Below are 19,241 nucleotides of genomic sequence, written 5' to 3'. Positions count from 1 at the left end.
CGTAAAATCTGCAGTATAATGGTCACTCTGGTATCCTCCTCGAATACCCACGAGAGAAGGATTGAGAAATTCTGGTCGCGCGGAATTTTCACGCTGTTTCTGTGACATGGTAAATTGTTCCTACGCCGCGGTGGCTAGCGATTATTCGAAAGGAGGGAATGCGAGAATTCAATTAAACTCTACGGTAGAAGGAATTCCAAGCTGCGTTAGATGTTTTAACAGGTGTATCGGTGTAGACCGCGTGCATTTCTCTGCAACGTTACATCGTCCGTGCATCCACATGCGAAAGCAAGTTTCGAACACGAGTGTCGAACATGCTCACGAAATGAAGTCCGTTGAATCTGTGGAAAAACGAAATGTAAACCTGTCTTCAATTTGTCAGCACGCTTAACGTCTTAGGCGTTGCATGTGCACGTATAGAACTCGCTGAAATAACAAATTTATTTATTTGAAATTATCGGACTGTCTCAAGACCGCCAACACTGGAACTACACCGCCTACACTTATTCCTTTATAAGAACAACAAGACTAAATTCGTTAAGGTCTCGTGCGACTTTCAAAGAGACACGATCTCTTCAAAGAAGAGATAGAATAAACAATTTCTCGTGGAAACATTTTCAATAATTGCGAAAGAAGAAATCGTGCACCAGTCATTTTGAATGGTTCGGTGGTTCCAGTGTTAAATACCGAGCGTCGAAGATGGATTTCGAAGATCGAGCGGTGCTCGAACGGCTCTCCGGAGTCAAGGAGATGATCGAATAGTTTCGAGCGACAGTGTGTATAGAAAATAAGATAAACAGATAGGCGCGAGAGCGGCTCCGGCCAAGTGAGAATCACTCGGTGTTCAGTGAACAAGAGTTAACTCGTATCGATGGATCTATGGAAAAGAGCGTCCGATTCCGCTTTCCCTCGCGCGGATTCCGCGACGGGACGGGTCGAGGCGAGTCTCTCTCTCTCTCTCTCTCTCTCTCTCTCTCTTCCGTTTTGGCTGTCCGGCTCTTCATGCGTGGTAAACAAGTGTCACGCACCGCCTCGGGCGGAACGACGAGCACTGCGAAATGATTTCACCGTGAGAGAGTCGTGAGAGAGCTCTCGAGGGCCGAGAAACGTCGCTGCCAGACAGCGTGGCGACTGAACAGAGCCTCTGAGCTGAGCCGCGGCTCTTGCGAGAACGATGTTTCTCGCGCGAGCATGAATTCAACCGCCGAGCATGCCACCAACGCGGCCCAGAGGGATTTAGTCGCGTTTTGGCACGTTTTTGGTTTTCGAACTGCGCGAAACACCGCGGCGAAACATTTAACACGTTAACTGCGAAATATCAACCCCAGAGATTCTTATAAAATCGGAGTAATTTAATGAATGAAGCCGAAGCTAGAAATTTAAAATGTAGGCGGATCTTGACCCTTTTGAATTCGAAAGACTCCAATGAAATTCGGTTTATCTGGATATCTCATTATAAAAATGAATTTCTAAACCCAGTCAAGAATCACTTAACGTGTTAATGAAAAGTGCGACCAAATTATTCCATCGTATACTACAGCTTCTTTTTTAACCCTTTGTTCTGTGACTGTCTCCACGACTGTGGCAATTGAATTGTCTCTCTTCTGAATCATTTTCTAAAGGGGATGGAACATTCGTATTTATTCCATGTATAACTTCAATGCTGAACCAGTTAACTGCGGCGTTCAATTTTGAAAATCCCTCACGGCGCGGAATTAAAACCGCAAGCCAAATGCCGCTGTTACAAATTTTACGAAAAAGCTAAAGCAAAATGAGGAGGAATTATATTTTCATTCGATAAGAAATTAACAATTCAATAGAGTTTTGGATTGCATTAGCACAATTATTAAATTTGTTTGTCACCATTTTCATATGTATAACATGAAAAAAAAATATATATATATATAGAAGGAAAATATTCTAGATCGGAAGGAATGTTTCATTTCGGAGTTCAAATAGCTTCGAGTGCAAAGGGTTAACTACTTAAACATTGATTGTTGGTCTGGAAAGAAGTCATAACAATCATACTTAACATTTCGTTTCATTTCGTTTCACTATGGAATTAATCTGACGTCGTACAATCACTTAAAACAGAGTTGCTTCGAGAACCGATTTATCGCGTCGAGTAGATCCTCATCGTAATTTTTAAGACACGCAAGTTAACGAACCACGTTGTTATCCGAATTGAAGAATTTTCTTTTCCGAACCCGAGTCGAGCCGAACCGTGCTCCGGAGCGCTCGAATCAAACGGTAGATACCGAATTGATTTGTATTCATGAACGCACGCGGAAGTCGATCCCATTATTCCACATAGATTTCGTTTATCGCGCGCCGATCGACATTGTAAAACGGGAGAGGCATCGAAATTTATCCGGTGGCGCGTCGACGGAACGAGCGTAATCGAATTTAAACGTTCCAGCTAGAGAACCGACTCTAATCTTAGCCGGGGTATCGGTTAGTTAACACGAGCCGACCGGTAACCGGTGATACGCGAGCCCGGTTTCTATTTTCGACGAATAAAACAGCCGAGAAACCGGGACGGGTGTTCTCTCGGCATTAGCGCGGATAACCGCCGAAATTAGCAAACTGATTCGACGATATCGGGGAAATTTGCATGCCGATATTACACCGGCGACGTTTCACGTGGCGCACAAAGGCCCTCCGAGGCTGCATGATCGCTTATGGCCGGCGCGCGGGTCGATTAACGTAAAAGCGTCTGGTATTTACGAGGAGAGAATGAGCCGCCGCCGGGGGACAGATGGAAATCGTTACAAGGGCCAGGGTGGTAGCGGCCGTAACGATCGACCCGAACCGTCGATCAGCCCGGCGATCTAGATCTCGCAAATGAGAATTTACTTCTCGCGAACGCGAAGATAGAGACGCTCGTTAAATCGTTCGCGAACAAACGATCCTCTCTCGGCCGCGTGCGAAACGATCTCACACTTTGCACCGCGCAAATTGTTTCGCGTGAACAACCGGCACCCACGAGACGCGCACACGTTCACCGTGGCCGTGTTCCTGTGCGGTGAACATTTTTTCTTCTTCCACGAAAATATGCGAAGGCCTGCCGTTTACGTTCTGTTAATTAATTCACGTTGATCTCGCGAGCGTAATATATTTTGCAATGTTCTTGCCCGTCGCTGCACCAGCCGCAGCTAATGGAACGTAAGAATTTAGCGTCGATCGTTTGAAGTCGTTCTAACACGCGGAGTCCGACTGTAATAATAATTAGACTGCGGATATTTCTGCGAAATAAAAATCTTCTGCATCGATTCCGTGAGACTGGAGGTGAATAGAAAATCTTCGATCATTTTAACCCTTTGCACTCGGCGCTGTTTTCAATCTAAAACTAAATTTTTCTTCCGTCTTAGAATATTTTCATTTTATTCATACGAAACTGATCCGATTTCTACATATAATATTGAAATGTTTAGTAATCTATTAAATACAAATTTTGTAATGTAACAAATATTTTGTAATATTTTTTGTAATTTCTTTGAAATAATGCCACAACAATTTCTAGTGGTGCTTCAGAGTCACCTCTCGAGTGCAAAGGGTTAATAGCACGGTGATAACTAGATTGTGGATTTTATGCATTTCTGAGAAAAATGGGTAAGCACAATTTTAAGCAGTGGGTCATATTAAAAAGATTTAAGGGCACCAGCGTATCAGCTTGATAAAATAATTGAAAGGAGAAAGAAATTTTTATTTTGCTCTTTTCGTATTATTTGAGAATAATCATTTTGTTACCGCTTGTAGGTTCTGTTCATACAAAGATTCTTGAGCATTATTGAATAAAATGTTAAAACTGTTCTCACAGCAAACAGCGGTGGGAGCCAAATTAATAATATCGAAAGTTCGATCGTGATTTATCAATCGGCATTTCGAAGGAGTTACGATAGCAATAATTTCCGAGAAGTTTGTATATTCTATCTCGAATACGCGATCAAACGAACTTCATAACTGGCTAAACGTCGCTAAAGCCGGCTGATTGAGTGCCGTTAATCGGCCAATCAAGGGCTGGTTCTCAGCAGCGGGATTTATCTCTCATAAAAGTTTCATGATCGGCGGGACGAGTTCTCGTTACACGGAGAATGGTGTCGATAGGCGACGACCACGGACGATAAGTTGTATTTTTACAAACTAGTTTGATCGAACGTGTTCTCCTTAAACCGTCTCTTTCGAAATTCCACGGTTTCAAACATTTTTCCACGCCGTCCTTATCCGTTTATCTCTCCTCCCCCCTCCCCCCTCTCTCTCTCTCTCGTCCCACCACAATTTGCATCTGGTTTTTCCGAACGTAGGCGAAACGTGTCGGATTCATTGACCGAGAGTGGAAACAACGTGACGAGTTGTTTGTATAATGAGTAATATCCTTCAGACAGGGTGGAATTCACCGACTTGTAAAAGTATTCTTAGATTGACGCAACAACCGCTCGTTGCGCGGGAACGGTACCGGATGTGCTAGAAGTAGGCGAGCACAAGCATAACGGCGACAATCAACGCCGTTCGATCGCGTATTTTCCGAAATCGTGTCACCGTCAACCGGAAAGATCTACGGCTACTTTTTCTACCGAAATTCATGGAGTTTTCGATGGTTTTCCTGTCTCGTGAAATTCCCGTTCCAGTTTCAATTATAGTGCGCTTTATCTCGTTCGCCTATTCTTGCTACATCTAATTAGGTGTACTAAGTGGTTCGTAACCCTTTATTCGTGAATTTCGATCCCTTATTTTCCGAAATCGTGTTATCGTCAACCGGAAAGATCTACGGCTATTTTTTCTACCAAAATTCATGGAGTTTTCTATGGTTTTCCTGTCGCGTGAAATTCCCGTTCCAGTTTCAATTATAGTGCGCTTTATCTCGTTCGCCTATTCTTGCTACATCTAATTAGGTGTACTAAGTGGTTCGTAACCCTTTATTGGTGAATTTCGATCCCTTATTTTCCGAAATCGTGTCACCGTCAACCGGAAAGATCTACGGCTACTTTTTCTACCGAAATTCATGGAGTTTTCGATGGTTTTCCTGTCTCGTGAAATTCCCGTTCCAGTTTCAATTATAGTGCGCTTTATCTCGTTCGCCTATTCTTGCTACATCTAATTAGGTGTACTAAGTGGTTCGTAACCCTTTATTCGTGAATTTCGATCCCTTATTTTCCGAAATCGTGTTATCGTCAACCGGAAAGATCTACGGCTACTTTTTCTACCGAAATTCATGGAGTTTTCTATGGTTTTCCTGTCTCGTGAAATTCCCGTTCCAGTTTCAATTATAGTGTGCTTTATCTCGTTCGCCTATTCTTGTTACATCTAATTAGGTGTACTAAGTGGTTCGTAACCCTTTATTCGTGAATTTCGATCCCTTATTTTCCGAAATCGTGTTATCGTCAACCGGAAAGATCCACGGCTACTTTTTCTACCGAAATTCATGGAGTTTTCGATGGTTTTCCTGTCTCGTGAAATTCCCGTTCCAGTTTCAATTATAGTGCGCTTTATCTCGTTCGCCTATTCTTGCTACATCTAATTAGGTGTACTAAGTGGTTCTAAATGATTATTTACAAAAGAATAGAGCGCTTTCTGTATTGCGAAACAATGGTCGTCGGTTTCTGTGCATTTACTTTATCATACAAGTAATTAATGGATACGATAAAGATTTGAATTTGAAAATCAAATTGCAATTCGACAACCACGAATTTGTACCACTAATGTTAGATACACAAATCTTGCTGAAAGAACTGTACTTCCTCGCATTATATAATTCATAGACTGCGGATCTTTCTGCAAAATAAAAAATGTTTGCATTGATCGCAAGACACAGGAGCGAAATAACAATTTCTTTATTATTTTAATTGTTTCACTAAGCTGAAACCTGGTGGCTTTAATTCATTTTAATATGTCCACTGCTTTAAATTGTGCTTGCCCATTTTTGTTATAAATCCATAAAATCCGCAGTCTAGTAATTCACCACGTTGGTAAAAGTCTCATAAATAGAAACAAAGGCAAAAATGTTTCCCCTTGCACTACGATTTATTTCACGGTTTCGGTGTCTAGAACTTTTTCGAAATCGTAGTTTCTAAAAAAAAAAAAAGGGAGAAAACTATTGTATGCCTATATGTTCTGCAACAGCTGTACATTAACACCGCCAAAATGGAATTTTATTTCGGTTTCAAGGAAATTGATAACACACATATCTATTAGACTCTGTTCAGAATCTTCATCACGAGTCTGATATCGTAGGGCAAAGGGTTAATAGATTAGGACCGGATACAGTGGACCTTCCAAGGATCACATAAATTCGCAAATACCGATCATATTTGTTTCGCGTGTATCAGAGAGAAGCGCACGGTAAATGAAATGTTACCTCGAGCAAATTCAAATTTCTGTCTTCTCCGAAATAAAACCAGGCCCTTCGGCGCCGCGAACGAAAGAATCGCGTGGTGTCCGGAAGCTTATGTCGGCCGCGGTGCGTCACGCGCCGAAATCTCCCGCAAAGAAGCTCGGTCGTTAACGAAATGGAGCGGAAACGGTTATCGTCGGCCGCGATGTCAGCGCGGAATAACGAAAAGCTCGTCGTGGCAAAAAGAAGCGGCGGCTGGAAATCCGGGGAACCAGATCTCTCGCTCGTTGTTAATTGCAGAGAACCGGCGATCGAGTTTGCCCCCCGGTGAATCGGACTCGCGCACGGAAAAAGGGAAAGAGAGCTGCTAGAGGCCGCTCACGATCCTCGGGGCCTCGTTACTGAATCACGATTGTCAATGAAGAAATCCCGCGCGGTCCGTCCAAGCCGGGAACACACCGCAACGATGGAAATCCGTGGAATGTCGATCTCCGCCGGTTCTTTGACCGGCTCTGCTCGCGGTGTCTCCCCGGTACCAAACGATACTTTCGAATCGGGAATTTCAACCGGCAGAATCGACGAGAAGCTCGTGAGAAGCGTACGCCGTTTTTGTTCTCACAATTCGTTCGGCTCGCTCTTGTTTCCTCGTGTCCATTCGTCAACATGCTACGAATTCAATCGGATCGCCTCCTCCCGCCCCGATTCGTCCATCGGACGCGGCGATCTTAAATTCTGATATCTTCCGATCCCCCTTCGGGCTTCGGTTGCGCTTTTTCGAGTGGCGGCCGTCCTGCTTCGTCGATCCTGTAGAAATGAATCTCTTGAACCCTTTATCGAATCGATTGACGCACACGCAGCCCGAAAATAGGCTCCTCGATCGTACGTACGATTTCGTTCGCGAACTTTCGGGTTACTTCGCCGGTAATAAGTAGGTGAACCCTTCGCGGCCTTCACGCCCTTCGTGGTGTTTCAAGTTTACTTCCCACCGAGCTTTTTCTCATACGAAGGGAAACTGTGGGCTCAACATTTTTACATCAAGTACAGAAAGGAAAGTAATTATATTTTATTTTATATTAGGTCGTCCCAATTGGAATAGGCAGAATATAGGCAGAGTGGTCAGAGTAGGGATGAGTCAGTCAGAGAGAGAAAGGGAGAGGGAGAGAGAGAGAGAGAGAGAGAATGCGTGGATAAGATAGTTTTATTTTGTTGTAATTAACTGAGCCCAATTCTTGGCTGTAAGGCTGAATACAGCAATATTATTATTATTATATTAGGTCGTCCCATAAGTTCGTGCCGTTTACTCTTGCACCATTTAACCCTTAACGCCCCAAGTGTGCCTCTCAAGCACCCCCGACGTGCGGCGTTCTACTCCAAGTGTGTAATCAATATTGTCATAAAAATTATATTACTTCCAAGACAAATAAAAATTGTTTTGAATGTTTTTGTCATTGTAACATTTAAAATCTGACGCTTAAAAGCTTGCAAGTCGAAGTACGATGAGAATGAGTTGGAGTTGCCGGTCGATATTCACAATTAAAAGTCGGAGCGTTAAGGGTTAAATTCTAGAAATAAAATATGTAATCACCCTTTCATCTGACCTTTTCGGCAAAGACATCATACCGTCACTATAAAATTTCTGCGGTTTCTCATTAAAATACTTTTCAATGAATAATACAAACATATCCACGGCACGAACTTATGGGACGACCTGATATATGTTTATATATATATTTTTTTAATTTTTGCCGTCACATACGCGGCATTGGACCCAGTAAGTAAAAGTGCCACGCCGCTAAGGGTTAATGACTAGATCCTCTTCCGGCATCATTGATATACGCGTGTTCGTAAATTGATATTGTTCCGAGAACTGTACTTTATGCAATATTATACATCCTACGTGAGCTAGATTTTTATGTCCAGTATACTTGGCGGTGATTTTGAAACCTGAGATAGAGCCGTGGCCTTTGTGTCCGCGTATCGACTTGTGTGCGGTATGTTTATGCCGGGCATAAACAAAGATAAGGGTTTCGAATAGGGTCTTCTGGTTTAGTCGTTTTCTTTGAGCTGTCGAAGTCAGTCGAAGCCTGGCTTCTAATGAGCGAGAGCATCATTAAACAACCCCGAAGCAGTCTGATTTTTTACTTTCCATTAACCGCTTCCTATAACCTACAGGTAAGTACAAAACAAAACAATGGTCCAAAAGATTCTTTTCTGTTATCAATTTTATATTAATTACTGTGTGCCATCTATCTTGATTATATTCTCCCTGAACCAGTCCAAAATTTATTCATTCTACGCAGAGGCTACAATTATGTATGTGTGGACAGGTTGTATAATTATTTGATGGTTGTAAATCGGGAGCTTAGTCATCTTCGCATTGTTATTTCGTTCATAACATTTCGATTGTAGAACATTCTTTTGCTTCAAGCTCTTATTTGGATAAAGATCAGTTTATATTTTAGAAACATGTAAGGAAATTGCTGATAAAGTAAAATACGTGCAGCCTTGCCCGCGGGGGCGTGGCTTCTCGCTCGCAGGGGCGTGGCTTCGCGCCCGCAGGGGCGTGGCTTCGCGCCCGCCGTTCTGTTTCATGCCCAGGTAGGTTAGGCTAGTTTAGAAATTTCCCCGTGTCCCCATATTTTCAATAATTTCTAGCATATTTCGTATCGGGACGAGCGGCCAATTGGTTGTAGAATAATGGAGTAAAGATGTTTCCCGCTGCACAAAGTCGAATGTTTAATGAAACCCGGTAGGAGTTAGGCTGGTTTTTGCGGTTGACAGTAATTTTCCGCATCGACCGGGGACACCGAAAATGACACGCGAGCGAGCTGGGAGAGACGGGAACGCGCGGGAATAACGGTCTTGTACGTTTTTCGCCGGCCAAAAATATATTCCCGGCCGAAAGGGAGCGATCCGTTGGTCTCCAGCTTACTCCGAATTACAAAGATCCATGGGAGCCGAAACGTAGGCGAGAGGCAACGTTTAATTGAAACTTGACGCGGGAGGGCAGCGGTACGACTAATTTACCGCGGGCTCTTTTAACGAACCGGTGATCTGGGTCATCGTACCATCATCGCACTCTAAATACGGAGTGCAACGAACGAACGCACGCTGTCTGCGAGCCCCGCCGATCCCGTGATACATATTCATTTTACGAGCAACAATTCTCGTCACAACTTTCGATCGGCAAGTCTCCCCGATAGACGGCTCCTCGTTTGTCTTCGGTGATCATCTTCGGTTAGGTGAAAGCTCTCGCTGTTTATCGAGAAACTTCAGTTACCTGGAGAGTTTGGTCCCCCGGTATTGCTTCGGGACTCTTCGTTGTACCTCGTTCGCTCGAAGATGAGGAAAAGCGTACAGTGTGTGCACACTTAATTATTTCCGAGGCTGTTAAACACCCTGGAAAGTTGGCCGGCCGCGTGATAACGGTCTCCACAGCGTTTCTAATCATCCAGTAACTCGATCTCGGGATCTTCGACCTGGTAACTCTCAGCTGCTTAATTAACAATCGCTTTCGTTCGTGGAAAAATGTATATTAATCTAACACGCTGAGTGCTGTGTCGCGCGTACGTACCTGACCAAATTGTTCTTCTAGATTGGAACATGAATTCTTACGCTGATATGCTATTCGAAAGAGTGTCATGTGTGTTTGTTTCCTTAGACCTTCAGGTTCGTCTTCAGATGTTGCAATAATATCCAAGTTAGACTTTGTTATTCTTCATAGCCAGCTCGAATTCTGCGAACGATTATGTTACCCAGCCAGTGAAGTAAGTAAGCTAATTTCATCCAAAGAATGCATCGTGGTCGTCAATAGACTGCGGATTTTATGCATTTATCATAGAAATGGGCGGATGCAACAGTACATAATACAACAAAAATGCCCTTGTACTATTTCCAACCAATTAAAATGATTAAAATATCTGTACAGCTCTTATAGCTTGCAGCGAATACAATTTTGGTTAAACTTCGCCTAGGCAACCCAGAAATGTTGAACCTTTTAATGCATAATCCTGTACATCTCGACGAGGAAATGCCAAAAATCGAAGTTTCAGGGCGAGGAATTCCCTGGGTCAAAGTTGAAACGAGTCCGAAGAAAGTTCGTTGCTCGAACAACATGTATGTCGGTAAAAACTGCTTCAAAATGGCCGCTTAGGAATAGGGAGCGAGCTTGGCACGCGATCGTTCGGTAGATTGACCGGCCTCGCTGGACGAAATAATTGAATCGACGGTGTGTTTATCATACTCGCATACTCGGCAATGAAAAAATAGAAGTCGGATAAACTAACGGACGGTTTAAGACCGCGCAGAATAAATAGTGGAAGCTCATAAAACCCGGGACGAAACAGTGTTCGTTTTACGAGTCGATTTCTAAGCCCATTGTCACGCGTAGAACATCGGGGTTTGTTCAACCTGCCTAGACGGAAGTGACGTCGCGGCAAACGTGGGGCGACACGGCTCGTTGAACCGAGCGAGCCGCGCGGAAATAACTCACGTACGGGAATCGTCACGTCCCGTGGTAACGCGCCGGAACGGAAATGCAGATATGCACGGGGAGCATAAGTGGCGGATCGCCGATAATCGTACGCGAAACGTACGCTCGCGACTCCTTGAACGCGACGGAGACTCGCCCCCCGGTGTCCTTGAGGGATAAGGTTCCCGACGAACAACGGGGTGTATTCGAGGCACGTTCCATGCCGGTACACGAGTAATTACTCCTATCCGACGAGCTTTTCTGTAATTTATTTCCACGAATCCACAGGTACGCCGTTCTCACAAGGTACCCCCGTTCCTGAAGAGTACCTGCAAAAAGAATTCGCGCAAATACAGGGTGCAAATAAGTTCGTAAAAATACAGGGTGTATATATTCCACCGAATTACAACTCGGTTGTTACCGAAGATAGGAACAAATTGTACTGGTGACTGCATAGCCCAGAAATGCGATTTTTTGAGGAACTGCATCGGTGCAGGAGGATTGTGTTTATTACGTGAAACACAAAATAGAATTTTATTCCAGTTTAGAGGATATTAGGGACATACGTCCAGGTAAAGTAAAAAGTTTGCGTACCAATTGCAAGACGCAGGAGCTAAATAGAAATTTGTTACCGAAGATGGGAACAAATTGTACAGGTAACTGCATAGTCCAGAAATGCGATTTTTTGAGGAACTGCATCGGTGCAGGAAGCTTGTGTTTATTACATGAAACACAAAATAGAATTTTATTCCAGTTTAAGGATATTGGTAACATACATTCAGGTAAAATAAAAAGTTTGCGTACCAATTGCAAGACACAGGAGCTAAATAGAAATTTGTTTCTAAAGATGGGAACAAATTGTGCAGGCAACTGCATATCCCAGAAATGCGATTTTTTGAGGAACTGCATCGGTGCAGGAAGCTTGAGTTTATTATATGAAACACAAAATAGAATTTTATTATAATATACAAAATAAAAAGTTTGCGAACCAATTCCAGGAGCTAAATATAAATTTGTAATGTTCACTAGTAATTTTGATGCAAGTCTTTTCATCTTTTCACGGTTTCAACACTAAACCTACCGAGCCTCAAAAGTGACTAATACATGTTTTGTCTTATAAAAATGACGAGATTGAATTTATTTGGATTTTATGCGGTTCATATCATCTTTGTTTACAATTTCGGTGATTGTAAGATAAAAAATCTGGAACGGTCATTTTGACCGACGGTGGTAGGTTTAGTGTTAACCCTTAACGGACCAATTACTTACTGGGTCCAATGCCGCGCACATGGCGGCAAAAATCAAATTTAAATCACCTTGTTATCCTATTACTCCGAATATATATTTCCATAAATTTTCACTGAAATATAAATATTTTCCTTTCTATACTCGATATAAAAATGTTGAATCCACAGGACCTGGTGGGAAGTAAGCTTGAAATGCTTCCGGGCCGTTAAGGATTAAATTGCATCTACCCATTTTTGTCATAAACGCATCGAGTCTACTCATCACTCGATGTTATAATGCAAGGGAGGTTTTCAGGATTACGACTGGTATCGAAACGATCCGAATCGAGGCTTGCCGGCGTCTTTTAATCTCATCCTCGATCCCGATACGATGTGGGGGTTTTCTTTGAACGCGGCAATGATGAAGATCGCGATTTCACGGTTGATCGTGTACGTGACGCGACGCGTCAAAAATCTGAAAAGTCTATTCTGGTCGGGACGCGGGTTTATTCTCGACAGATATCCCATTTCTGCAATGCCGTGTATTTTTAACCGTGGCCCACATCTCGGGAGACCGATGATTATTTCTTCGCATAATCGGATGGCCCCGCCACCTTGTGACGTTCATCCACGCAGAGAAAGAAGAGGGAAGAAGAAAAACAAGAGAAAGAGAGAAGAAGAAGAGCCGCTCGTTTCCTACGAAGGTTCCTCCGCAGTCCACTTTGCATGTCATTTCGCACGTTCCTTTCTCTTGAACGGCTTCGTTTAACGATTTCCACGCTCGTCGCCGTTTACGATTAAACTTTATCGCCGCGATAACGTCACGCCGCGCGGAGAAAAAAGTATTATGCAGCGGCGAGCTATTAAACGGGGACGTTGATACACGCGTTAACGCGACTAGCCAATTAACCGGAGCAGGAATCATCGGACTTCTCTCAATTCCCAAGAATAATACACCGGTAATAATCGCGGAACGTTTCTCCGGAACATATCTGTCAGCCATTTTTTACCTAGGCCTGGGAGAATTTGCTATTGCGATTATTACTATTGCGATTGTTATATGGCGTTAGGGGAGGTTCCGTGGTGTTCTGACATCCGCATAAACGCAGCATCCTCCTTTCTTAAATATGAAAAGAGGGCCTTTATCACCAAACTTTTTGTTTTATCATATTCAAGCACAAAAATGACTAGAAGTAAAAGAACTTCTTATTTCAGCATTGTAAGAAAAAATAAATTGAGCGTATATATACGCTCCGGTGACCAGGAAAATTGAGCGTATAATTATAATAACTGACTAGTCATTTATACAATATACCTCATTTTAATACTGTTCTACCTACTCTTCTGTACACAATTTTATCCTATTTATACCATTTTTAACAAACGTACCTGACATAGACTAGTCATTTACACAATACAATTATAATAACTGAATAATTGCTTCTGACAGAAAAATTATGTGAAGTTCGTTATCCTTCGTGATCCTGTTAGATCATCTTGTCGAATAGAATGAGAAATATTATAGACAAAGTAGAGCCACCGTACAGAAACACTCGAATCGGTTCAAGCGATACAGCAGCCTTCATTATGTCCTCATGTTTCACCTCGAAACGGATCGGAAAAAATGGCGGATCGAGATGGTTACGTCGTGATGCTCGCTTCTGGAACGGTAGGCGCGAACGGTGTTCTTCGGGTGCCGCCGATGGAAACCGTGCGAAGCAATGCGAGGTGAAACCCGGTCCATTGTCATGTGCCGAGGATCACGTGAGGTCACATACTCTCCTGACTCGCTTACGGCCCTGGTGTGCCCCATGTGGAAACAACGAAAGCATCAAGTTTCTCAGCGGGCGTCAGTTTAATTGGCTTTATTAGCAGAAAAGGAACCGACGTGAATCCTCACGAGGTGGACACTTTCGACCATTCAATGACGGCCATTAGATCCATTCAAATCCTTGCGCATCGATTTTTGGTATATTTGGTACATTTCGAGGTCAACTTTGATCTCCCTATCGATCCTAGTACGGTTAGTAACGATTAGACTGCAGATCGCTATGAATCTATGAACCGGAAACGCTTGAAGCCATTAAGAATCCAGCCACAGTTTATTTGACTCCGCTTAGTACCTCGGTATAGTTGTTGAAAAAGGTGTAGTTGTTGAGACAGTATCAAACTGAAAATGCTACCTAAAATATTACTAGATCATTTCGGACCACTTTGGATGATAAGTTATACGTATTTGAATAGTCATAAATACTTAAACGTTCGCCAAATTAATTAATTCCGTTACGGCTTTCGTACGAGGAATTTAGGATGAAAGGCGAGAAACAACTAAAAATGAAATAGCAATTGGTAAAATAAAACGAAAGGTATAAAATCGATTTAATGTTGCATTGTTAGTAGAAAATCCCGCTCAAATTCATTCTACTGATACTTTACGAATATAAGGTGGGGCAGATGATGAAGTAACGACTGTTGCCGCTCAAAAAGATATCGGCAAACCTGTTGGGTCTAGCTTCCGAAGGACCAAACCGCGGTAAATGGAAAGCGCGCCACATTTCCTTCTAATTAATCAAATAAATCACTCGCGAGAGCTGTACCTTCGAATTTCCCGCTTCTCGCGGACACCGGAGGAAATATCTTGTTCGGAAGCTTGCGCGGTGTCGCGGCCGGCTTACCGGTTGGGTAAAAGTGGCTATAGCCTGGAACGCTTTCTACAATTAATTACACCGTGCGCTACACTCTACGCGGCGGTGGTCTTTAATTTGTCGCTGCGTCAAACGCAAATTGATTGGCAAACGGTGTCACCGAGGACCGCTAAACGTTCACCGGTGCTCCTTAATCTCCATAAAACGTTTCTCTGGAGCGTGGAATGAGCGAGCCTCGGCGTTGTCATGAGTCACGTCCCCCTGAATCGCGTGATTAGCAGTGATCTTTCGGGGCATTCGTTCCAGAACGATGGATAAAAATATTCTTGTAATCCCGATATTTATCGGTCTACGCTGCGCCGCAAGGATTTTTCATCGACGATCGTCCGTTATCCTTGTTTCGACTGCTCACGATCGGTGCCTTGTTTCTTATGCAAACGAGGCGTACGATTAGGGCCGCCGCACAGTTGGTAATTTGAACGAAGTCGGATTCAAAATCAAAGAACTTTCGATAGAAATGAGGTAGAGCGATGAAATTTTTATAAAATTTAAGCTGAAACTTTGTAGAATATGGGAAAAATAGGGAGATTATGGTACGAACGCTTTTTAACCTTGAGAAAATTCGTTAAACTTGCACAATTTCAAGAAAATTGTGGTTTTTTTTTTTTGAACATGCTATACAGCATTTCCCATAGATTTTTTCACGCTGATTTCAAATCTGGTTTCAAAATTTGTCTACGACCTCAGGATTTTGCAAAAAATAGATTTTTGTGACAAAAACTAATGAAATCATTTTTTCGTTGAAATGATTTGATAGCACACTAGTTTGAAGATATATCGTATTCTCATATGTGAAACACAATAAAAATAATAATAATGAAGTATTTGAACGTTTTGAGTTACTTACCTTACTTCCGCTGTAAATGAAAATATAATTGTGGACAATAGATATCTAATTTATACTAAATTACAGCCACACGTTCGTAAGTAACTCAAAACGTTCAAATACTTAATTATCCTTATTATTTTTATTGTGTTTCACATATGAGAATACGATATACCTTCAAACTAGTGTGTTATCAAAACATTTCAACGAAAAAATGATTTCATTAGTTTTTGTCACAAAAATCTATTTGTTTGTAAAATCCTGAGGTCGTAGACAACTTTTGAGGTCAGATTTGAAATCAGCGTGAAAAAATCTATGGGATATGATGTACAGGTGGTATTGGAAAAACCACAATTTTCTTGAAATTGTGCAAGTTTAACGAATTTTCTCGAGGTTAAAAAGCGTTCGTACCATAATCTCCCTATTTTTCCCATATTCTACAAAGTTTCGGCTTCAATTTAAAAAACATCTCATCGCTCTACCTCGTTTCTATCGAGAGTTCTTTGATTTTGAATCCGATTTCGTCCAAATTGCCCTTTGCTGAACTTTCCCTTTGATTAAGGGCGCGTTCCGAAAATTTGTTCGTTCTCCGGTGACCGTTCGACTTCTGTTGACCGTTACAGGGTGGCGGGGATGATTCGGACGAAGATACCCAGTGCGCCCTGAGCGAGAATTGGACGTTCGAGAAGAAAACGAGACGGTGGTCGCGCGTGTGCGACGTGACGCAGGCGAACGTCGAGAGGCTGCAGGCGATCGCCGGTCAGAACGTGCAGTCCGAGGAGGACTCGCTGGAGGATCGTCTGGAAGCCGAAGAGGCCGAGGACACGATGCTGGACCCGCTCAGGTACAGCAGTTTACCACCGGGAACGCTCTCCGATGAGATCAGCCCGAGATTTCGAAGAACTGGTTCCGAGCGGCTGAAAGACGGTGCGAAGGCTTTCCTCAGGCGAGTGGAGTCGCTCAAGTCCCGACGACGGAAACATCAGAATCGGGATGGGATCGTGATCAGCGGCCCGCAGATTCTCGACGTGATGTCGATGCAGCAGAAAATGAAGGAGCTGAACTGCGTGGACGTGTCGCCGACGGGCCCGGCGCCGGTCTCCTTCGGCGATCTCTCGGTGTCGCCACTTCATGTTCCCGGATCGCCGGTCACATTGCCAGCCTCTCCCTATCATCTGCCGCCCTCGCCGTTGACCAACGCGCCCAGCCCTTTCGGCGACGATTCCTCCAGCTATTGTTCGGACGGGTCGCAAGGTGGTGGCCCGACGCCCACGCCGACCCGCACGAAGATGAACCGAGCGAGAAGATTCCTTCATCGGGGCCGCGAAGACCAGGGCGCTCTCAGCGACTCCGAGTGTCAACCCACCAGTTGGCGTCACAGGTACTTCAGAGACGCGAACAGCAACCACGCCAAGGTGTTGGAGTACGTGACCGCCCATCCCCAGAGTCCGAAGGACTCGCCGAGCAAAAACGCGGCGATCAACACCCGCGGCGGAAGCCTGAACCTCGGGAAGGAGTCGCAGAGGTACAGGGACAAGCTGACGACGCAGAGCCAGGACAGGTACAAAGAGGACAAGGTGGCCACGTTGAAGAGGGAGGAAAAGCTGCACAAGAGCTTCAGACACCGGGACGACTCGTTCCGGGAGGGCAAGCCTCTGTCGAAAGAGGTCGCGGTTTACAGAGAGAAGTCAAGGTCGAGGAATTCGGAGCTGGCCGGCAGTCAAGAGAGCAGCTCCACGGTAGCTAGTCGCGACTCGGATCAGGAGGAGGAGTCGCCCAGGCACAAGAGCACCGTCGTCAGGTGGCACAGTTTCCAGAGAGGATCTCTGTATCCTGATCCCTTGGATCCTCTGTGTCCCCGAGCAATGGCCTCCATGTCGTGCGGACAACTGTTGGTCCTGAGGAAACTCGCTTTGCTGAAGCTGACGGCTTGCATGGAACGCTACTGTCCTACGCATCGCACCGGATGGAACTGGGAGCTGCCGAAGTTCATCAGGAAGATCAAGTCGCCTGATTATAAAGATAAGACAGTATTCGGGGTCCCGTTGCTGCTCTCCTTGCAGCGGACCGGACAAGCCTTACCAAAGTGTATACAAATAGCCCTGCGATGGCTGAGAGCGAACGCGCTCGATCAGGTCGGGATCTTCAGGAAGAGCGGGGTCAGGTCGAGGATACAGAAACTGAAGATGCTGACCGAGACTCTCGGCGACAATATCAATTTCGACGGTCAACAGGCCTTCGACGTGGCTGACCTCGTCAAACAGTATTTCAGGGAGCTGCCGGAAGCCCTGCTCACGAACAAACTGTCCGAGACCTTCATCGCTATCTTCCAACGTGAGTACACTTTGTCTTTCTTCGTTTCTGAACGCGTTCGATGTTAATTTCAAAGATTGAAGAAAAGCATTTCACATTTGACGCTTTGTCTATCGGAAGTTAATTGGGCTGCTATAAAAATCATCTTTCATGGAATAATACCAAAGTTGTTAGATTACGCTGCCGAGGGTGAGTCGTTGCTTCGCGATGCAAATTGTTATTGCTGTTGATGCATCTATTAAAAAGTCATTAGCCAGAGAATTTCCAAAGTTACGCGATAATCGCCGGTAGATAATGTGTGAACTTGTGAAATGCGCTTTGACACTTCAGAAACGACTTCTACGCACCGCGTTGACCCTGACGTAACTGGCACACCTCAAATAAGTTTTAACGAGTGTGGTTAGAAGATTCAAAAATTGTCAAGATTAATTTTACTCCTTTCAATGAACAAAGTTCCTTTTAACCAGTTAGCTGTTGCGACCTCTTTGAAAAAATGTGCACCTAAGTTGCGTCGCAAAAATTAACCGTTGTTTGAATTATAGCTGTTTTGACGAGTGTACTCGTCATGACACAAAATATTGCCATTTCTTCACGACGAGTATACTCGTCAAACACAGTTAACTGGTTCATGAAGAAGTACTACCTATGCTGGTTCTAAACTTGATAGTTAACAAAACATTTTGTGATCAGTTGCCTCTTGTGTTCACATTGCTAGGGATTGTACAGGGTGTATAAAAATTATATGTCACGACCATCATACCGTGATTCTACACCTCCGGATCGGTGGAGGTCTGTGAAAAAAAATGCACCGCAAAATTCATTTTGACCTCGAAACTTAAGGTCGAAGTATCGAAAAATTTGAGTGATTAGTACTATACGATGCAATAAAAGAAAATTTTTCGACACTTTGACCTTGATTTCCAAGGTCAAGGTGAATTTTGCGGTGCATTTTGTCGTGACATATAATTTGTATACACCCTGTACAGAGGTCGTAAGTTGCCGAGCATCTACAAACGAAACAGCATAAGGACAAAGGAACTAGGAACATTATTTATAATAATACAGTTTATACCATCGACTACTAGACTATTTACAGTACTCACGATCTCTGCGCGGTATCAGTCTACATACTTTGGCGAACGCAGTGTTCACCCTCTAGGCAAGCTATGCAGTGAGTTCTCGATATATGTCAACAAGACGCGTCTTGTATCGTCGAGGAGACACGCCGGAGCCGTGTGTTATGTTTACACTCGTCGTCGGAGGCTCCTCGAGTTTCATGGTTCCTCACGGTACCCCGCGGTAGAGGGGACAGTTTCGCGACGTTTATCATCCAGGCCTCGGCGACATATATAGAGAAATCACTGTGGTT

The 19,241-nt window shown here is 43.9% G+C and overlaps 1 protein-coding gene across 1 annotated transcript in view; it reads left to right on the top strand.

Moving 5' to 3' along the window:
• Cv-c (RhoGTPase activating protein) overlaps positions 1–19,241 on the top strand; it is a 437,455-nt gene that overhangs the window by 412,939 nt on the left and 5,275 nt on the right. Inside the window, exon 11 of the mRNA XM_076802187.1 lies at positions 16,183–17,893. Coding sequence (XP_076658302.1) covers positions 16,183–17,893 — 1,711 coding nt within the window. The remainder of the gene's footprint in view (positions 1–16,182; positions 17,894–19,241) is intronic.

The sequence above is a fragment of the Halictus rubicundus genome, chromosome 16 (assembly GCF_050948215.1).
Source record: "Halictus rubicundus isolate RS-2024b chromosome 16, iyHalRubi1_principal, whole genome shotgun sequence".
NCBI lineage: Eukaryota > Metazoa > Arthropoda > Insecta > Hymenoptera > Halictidae > Halictus > Halictus rubicundus.
Note: the sequence above shows the minus strand (reverse complement) of the source record. Positions and strands in the feature narration are given on the sequence as shown.